The sequence below is a fragment of the Nannospalax galili genome, unplaced genomic scaffold, assembly GCF_000622305.1.
Source record: "Nannospalax galili isolate Female #2095 unplaced genomic scaffold, S.galili_v1.0 scaffold518, whole genome shotgun sequence".
Classification (NCBI taxonomy): domain Eukaryota; kingdom Metazoa; phylum Chordata; class Mammalia; order Rodentia; family Spalacidae; genus Nannospalax; species Nannospalax galili.
The window spans coordinates 3,704,138-3,711,461 of NW_008342851.1; the positions used below are offsets into that span (position 1 = coordinate 3,704,138).

The 7,324-nt window shown below is 43.4% G+C and overlaps 1 protein-coding gene across 2 annotated transcripts in view; it reads left to right on the top strand.

The window, feature by feature from the left end:
• The window catches only part of Cdk7 (cyclin dependent kinase 7), a 28,560-nt gene extending 25,056 nt beyond the window's left edge, over nucleotides 1-3,504 (top strand). Inside the window, exons 10-12 of one of the 2 annotated variants that reach the window (XM_008838842.2) lie at nucleotides 596-745; nucleotides 2,549-2,696; nucleotides 3,313-3,504. In XM_008838842.2, the coding sequence (XP_008837064.1) occupies nucleotides 596-745; nucleotides 2,549-2,696; nucleotides 3,313-3,341 (327 nt within the window). In that variant the 3' untranslated portion in view covers nucleotides 3,342-3,504. The remainder of the gene's footprint in view (nucleotides 1-595; nucleotides 746-2,548; nucleotides 2,697-3,312) is intronic. The other variant, XM_029566309.1, reaches the window with a different exon arrangement.
• The last annotated feature ends 3,820 nt before the right edge of the window (nucleotides 3,505-7,324 follow it).

Below are 7,324 nucleotides of genomic sequence, written 5' to 3' on the forward strand. Positions count from 1 at the left end.
AAACCTCTAGTCCTACTATGCCTGTAAACTCCAGTGCCATAGAGGCAGAGACAGGAAGGTCCTGGGACTTGCCACCAGCTTAGCCTTAGGTTCACAGACATACCCTGCCTCAAATACCTCTACACCATATACATGTGCATGTCTCCCCGATCCCCAAAGAACAAAAAGAAAGAAAACGCAAACATTTTAATCGGGTTTCTTAGCTTCTGGTTAAAACTATAATGAAAGTATCTGATGCTGAAATTAAGGATATTAAGAATAAAGAATTCTTTTGGATCATTCTTTTTTTTTCTTTTATTTTTTTTGAGACAAGGTCTCCCTGTAGCCCCAGCTGGCTTGGAATTCACTGTGTAGACCAGGCTGGCCTTAAACTCACAGAGATACCTGCCTCTGCCTCCCAAGTGCTGGGATAAAATGTGTGTGCCACCACGCCCACCTTGGGTCATTATTTTCTTAACTTCCTAATTGAAAGTTTAATCTAAAATAGATTTCTTAGGATTTTCTATATCCTTAGACTGTCTGCAAGTATGAATTTTCTTTATTCCATCTCTTTGAATCCTAACCTTAAGTTTGAATTATCAAAATATTTTTACAGGAGATGTGTAGTCTTCCAGATTATGTGACATTTAAGAGTCTCCCTGGGATCCCATTGCAGCACATCTTCATCGCGGCAGGCGACGACTTGCTCCAACTCATACAAGGCTTGTTCTTATTTAATCCGTGTACTCGAATTACAGCTTCACAGGTATTTTAAATATTTTGCTTATTTCTTTTTACAGGTATTTTAAATATTTTGTTTATTTCTTTTTATGAGTGTATGAGTTTTCCTGCATGTATATAAGTGCACCACATGTGTACAGAGGCCAGAAGATGGCATCAGATTCCCTGGATCTGGAGTTATAGACTGTTCTTAGCCTCCATATGGATGCTGGAAACCTAACCTGGGTCCTCTACAAGAGCAGTCAGTGCCTTAAACCATTGAGCTATTGCTCCAGCTGCACAAGCATTTTAATACATCTTTCTTTATATTAGAAAATATAGGGCCAGGCCTGGTGGCACACGCCTCTAATCCCAGCACTCAGGAGGCAGAGGCAGGCGGATCTCTGTGAGTTCAAGGCCAGCCTGGTCTACATAGTTCCAGGACAGCTGGGGCTACAGGGAGACCCTCTCTCAAAAAGACCAAAAAAAAAAGAAAATATAATCTTCAGCCAGGTGTGTGTGGTGCAGGCCTTTAATCCTAGCACTTGGGAGGCAGAGGCAGGTGGATCGCAGATCAGGGCTAGCCTGGTCTACAAAGTGAGTTCTAGGCCAGCTGGGGCTACAGGGAGGACTCTGTCTCAAAAAGAACAAAAACAAACAAACAAACAAACAAATAACCAAAAAAAAACCCTATCAATAATCTATCTATCTATCTATCTGAAGATAAATATATTGTGTCCTTTCTTCAAGTTATAAATAAACGCTATCCTACCTGGTATTAAATTTTATTATACATGCACAATTATAAGAATTTATACTTGCTTAGGAACATGTACATGTGCATATATGTATCTATTTTAATTAATTGGCTTTTAAGCTGTTTACAGAGGGGGAAAAAACAGGCTGGCCTTGAGCTTGATATGTAGCTGAGGGTAGCCTTAAACTTCTGATCTTCCTGCCTCTGCCTTCCAAGCACTAGAATTAGAGGCATGTGTCACCATGCCTAGCTCTTGTCAGAGAATTCTGCTAGAGCAAATAAATTGTTGTGGTTACAGTACTGGTGTATTTGCCTGTATAGTATTTGTTGACAAACATCATTTAAGAGGAAATCAATTTTATTGGTGATACATACCCAAATAAAGAAAATGTAGAACATTTTACACTAGTGGTTAATAGAAACCTTGGAGAGGCTCAAGTAAACTTTCTGCTCATTCACAGTGGGTTGTAATTCATTGGTTCTAATACCTAATACCTTGCTAAGGATAGTTCATAATTAGTATAGGCTATTCAGTTGTGGACTACTGGAAGGGGGGCAGTCTCTTTTCTTCCTGTTCCCTTCTTAGGCTACTAGATATTTATTTGTAGTAATGTGTATGTTCAAATACTTGACATTAATTTTTATTTTGGGGGGAACCAGGAATGTTCATATAGTATTTCTAATGCTCTCATCCATTTTGTGGTTAGATTTTCCTACATACTGTAGAAATATTTAAGACCTTATTTTTGAGCTGGGCATGGAGATACAGGTCTATAATTCCCCCACCTATAGGTACCACAAGTGAGAGGCCAGTCTGGTTTGTACACCAAATTATAAACCAGCTAGAGCTGCATAGTAAGACCTTGTCTCAAAATAAAAGCTAAGGAATAAAACCTTACTGTTTTCGTTTTGTTTGAGATAGGGTCTCCCTATAGCCCCAGCTGGACTGGAACTCGCTCTGTAGACCAACCAGGCTGGCTTCAATCTCACAGTGGTCCTCCTGCCTCTGCCTCCTTAGTACTTAGATTAAAGGCGTGTACCACCACACCCAACAAAACCTTACTTTTGATTTCTTTTTTTTTTTTTGGAAAGGCATTGAAAACTAAGTACTTCAGTAATCGTCCAGGGCCAACACCTGGATGCCAGTTGCCAAGACCAAACTGTCCAGTAGAAGCCTTAAAGGAACAGTCAAATCCAGCCATGGCCACAAAACGGAAAAGAACAGAGGCCTTAGAAACAGGTAAAAATCTACTGTTATAGGAAGTGAGATGACCTCAAAAGCCTCCAAATAGCTCAAATAAAGCTAGTGACAGAATGCTAGCCAAGAAATATAGCTTCAGAGCTATTTAAGTTGTATGTAACAGATTGTGCTATTATTAACTGCTTCCTTCCACTGAAAATACTTCAGAGTTGTGGGCACCATCAATGTGTGTCTTCTTCCCCCACCACTTTTTTTTGTTTTGAGACAGGGTCTCACCATGTAGCCCTGATTGACCTGGAGCTCACTATGTAGACCAGTCTGGCTCATGATTACTGAACTTAAACATGCCTGGCCTCATCAACAGTTCTTAAGCACTATGTCCTTAATGTTTAACAAGTGCCACTATGTAGATAATAGAGTTAGAATACAGTGACTGACTAAAATCAGTTTTTAATACTAAATGTGAGCCAGATGTAGTGGCACATGCCTTTAATCCCAGCACTTGGGAGGCAGAGGCAGCTGGTTCTCTGGGTTCAAGGCCAGCTGGGGCTACAGGGAGACCCTGTCTCAGAAAGACTGCCATCTACCCCCCCCCCCCCCCCCAAAAAAAAGGACTAAAAACTAAATGTGAACCACCTTCTTGTTTTGCTTTTAGGAGGATTGCCCAAGAAGCTAATTTTTTAGTTATTGAGAATACTGGACTGAGGAAAGAAATAATCTAAAAGGCAAATAATGGAGAAAAAAAGGAAACATTAACTAAATGCTGTAGAAGTGAATTTGTAAATATTCTACACATGTAAAATATGTACAACTGAGTTATTTTTATTAAATGTATTTTAAAATAAAATATATGTGCTTGTTATGATTAAGAGTACAAAAACAAGTCAGTTCTCTGAAATGCATAATTGAAAATGCATTAAAAGGGCTGGAGAGGCTGGGCCTGGTAGCTCACACCTTTAATCCCAGCACTTGGGAGGCAGAGGCAGGTGGAGCTCTGTGAGTTCAGGGCTAGCCTGGTCTACATAAAGAGTTCCAGGTCAGCGGGGCTACAGGGAGACCCTGTCTCAAAAAGACAAAAAAAAAGCAGGCTGGAGATGGCTCAGTGGTTAAGAACACTGACTGCTCTTGCAGAAGACCTGGGTTCGATTCCCAACATCCACATGGCAGCTAACAACTGTCCATAACTCCAGTTCTAAGGGAATCAGACACTCTCTTCTGACCTCTGAGGGCATTGCATGACACAGGGGCACTTACATATATGTAGTAAAGACATTCATACATAAAAATTTAAAACAAATTTAAGTCGGGTATAGTGGCAGGTGCCTTTAATCCTAGCACAGGGAGGCAGAGGCAGGTGGATCTCTGTGAGTTCAAGGCCAGCCTGATCTATATAGCGAGCTCTAGCCTAGCCAGGGCTACAAAATTAGACTGTCTCCAGAACTCTTTTTTTTTTTTTTTGTCTTTTTGAAGCAGGGTCTCCTTGTAGCCCCAGCTGTCCTGGAACTCACTATGTAGACCAGGCTGGCCTTGAACGCACAGAGATCCACCTGCCTCTGCCTCCCAAGTGCTGGGATTAAAGGCGTGCACCACCATGCTCGGCCTTATTTCTTTTTTAATATTTTATGTACATGTGTGTATTGCCTGCATGTAGGCAAGTGCACCTGTGTTGTGCAATGACTGCGAGGACGGAAAAGGCCATCTGATCCTCTGGAACTAGAGTTAAATTGTGTGTGGTGGGGCTGGAGAGATGGCTCAATGGTTCAGAGTGCTGACTGCTCTTGCAGAGGACCCGGATTCGATTCCCAGCACCCACATGGCAGCTACAAACCATCCTTAACTGCAGTACCAGGGGAATCTGAAGCCCTCTTCTGGTGGCCACCTTTTTTTTTTTTTAATTTTGTTAATTATTTGTATATTATGTGTATGAGTGTTTGCATGTATCTAAGTGTACTACAAGCATGCAGTGCCTTCAGTGGCCAGAAGAAGATGTCTGCTCCCCTGGAACTGGGGCTTACAGATGGTTAGCCTCCATGTGGGTACTGGGAATTTTGGGGGGACCCTGCTGCTAAGGTTGTGGTCCACCATGTCCGGATAGCTCTAAGGGGCTCGGCTCTATATGGAAGGACTCCCTTTCTCAGTGGGAGCCTCCTGCTCTCTGCCTGACTTACCTGGGAAGTGCCGTCAAGCACGGATGCCTGACCTTATTTGGAACATGACTTTTGGCATAGTTTCCTGCAATAAAACTGCCCCCAGGTTTTTTTTCTACACAATAATTAGGCATTGCCCTATAGTAGTCGGATGATAGGATCCCCCTACCACATGTAAGTAAAGCATACTATGAGCACCTATCAGCTGAAGCTTTGGCTGCTGCCTCCACACTATATTTTCCCTGACGCCCCCTAAATAAACAGAGCTGTATCACTGAATCCAACTCCCTGGAAAGTTTTCTGTCATGCTCACTGGATGTCCTGACCCCGTTCATCGCTTCTGCTCCCTTTGTCCTCCTGGATTGGTGGCCAATGGCCCTTGAGGGGAGGGAGAGACCCACAGCTGGTGCACGAATGTGAGGCTCCTGGAACATGTGGAGTTTGTTGAGTACACCCTCTCTCCAAGAGGGTAACAGCAGCTTTGCCTTGGCCATCTTGTTGTGCCCAGTTCTCGAGACCCCAAAGACCACCAAGGAGCTGACCGATGCAAACACACAAGGGTATTTTTATTGTTACAAGCTTAAGCTTGGGCCCACTCTGTCACCGACCCAGCGGATCTCAGATGTGAGACCCCTTGCTTTGGGAGACAGGATTTTATAGGTTTATTTCAGCAAGTTCAGCAAGTAGGGGGATAGAGGGTCTCCAGCCTGGCAAGCATCTGATTGGTTGCAGCCCAGTGCCAAACCATAAACTGCTGGCTTCAGGAAATCTGAAAAGACATCTGGACTTTTAGTACTTTCCTGTCCCTGGTTAACTAACCTTGGGGGATAGTTGTTCTCTATCCATTCCAAGTATACCCCTTTATTTTGTGTGTGTGGTTTCTCCTGGAACAGGGCTCAGGGCTGGGTCAGTCCCATGGAGGTTTTATACTCAGGTCTCTCATTCCCTCCTCTGACTAGTACCTTGGGGGCCCAATCATGGGCGCTCCCTCATCTCATGTTCACCACCCAGACTCTGGAGGGACTGATAGTGGGTTCGCATTACCATTAGCTGTACAGCTCCCAGCTGCTCTTTTATAAAAGCGACTAATTTATTTAAAATGCAAGGTCCAAAAGTCAAGAGCATAATCAGAATGAGGAGGGGTCCAAGTAAAGTTTAAATCAAAGAGGTCAACCAAGGGGAGCTATTGAACCAGGATTCAAACCATGCTTGTTTAGTCCTATATTCGTTCTCTCGAGCCAGACTTTCTCTAACCTTGGCCAGGGATTCTTTGACGACCCCAGAGTGATCTACATAAAAACAACACTCTTCCTTAAGGGCAGCACAGAGGCCTCTCTGCTGCAAGAACAAGTCTAGTTCTAGGCCTCTCCTATTCTGCAGAACCATTTCTGCCAAGGAGGTCAGGGATAATGGGAGGGGGCATTCCAAACATGATCTCAAAAGGGGTTAATCCCATCTGGTAAGGGGAGTTATGCACTCAATAGAGTGCGAACGGAAGGAGAGTCACTCAGTCACCACCAGTCTCTAAGGTCAATTTAGTTAAGGTCTCTTTCAGAGTTCTATTCATTCTCTCTACCTGTCCTGAACTCTGGGGTCTATAAGCACAATGTAGTTTCCAATCAATCCCCAGAAGAGTGGCCAGACTCTGACTTTCCTTGGACACAAAAGCCGGTCCAGCCGGTCCATTATCTGACCCTATCATCTGTGGAAAGCCATACCTGGGGAGGATGTCTTCCAACAGTTTCTTTGGCACCATTTGAGCCATTTCATGTTTAGTAGGGAAGGCTTCAGTGATCCTGAAAAAGTATCTACATAAAGACTAGTAAATAACGATATCCATACCTGCCAGGTTTTACCTCAGTGAAATCTGTTTCCCAATGGGCTCCAGGTTTTCTCCCTCGAAGTCTGATTCCTGGGTTTCTAATATTTGGCACCGCATTAGTGAGTTGGCAAGCTTTACAGCCATTGATAATGTCTTTAATCTTTAAATTGGCATCCTTGATTTTTACTTCGGCATGTTGAATTAAGTCCTGCATCCTCTTGATCCCCATCTGGGAAGAACAGTGTATTTTTGCCAACATTTGTTTTCCTAATTTTTCCGGGAGGATCAGCTTCCCTTCTGCTGATCTCCACCATCCTTCCAGACATTGGGTCCTCGGCAGTCCCTTTATCCATTTCAGGTCCTCCCTGGTGTATTTGGGCTTTTCGGGGAGGTTTGGGTCATCTGGGTCAATTAGTGTGGTGGCCAAGATTGAGTTAATTTGGAGGGCAGCCTGTTTAGCCACCTGATCCGCTTGATTGTTTCCTTGGGAAATCGGATTGCCCCTTTTTGATGACCTGGGAAGTGGATAATTGCCAGTTTCTTTGGCAACCAGAGAACCTTTAGCAACATTAGGATTTCTTCTTTATTTTTTGCAGTCTTTCCCTCTGCCGTTAATAAGCCCCATTCCCAATATATTGCCCCATGAATGTGCATGGTGGCAAAGGCATATCAGCTGTCCATATATACATTAAGCTTTT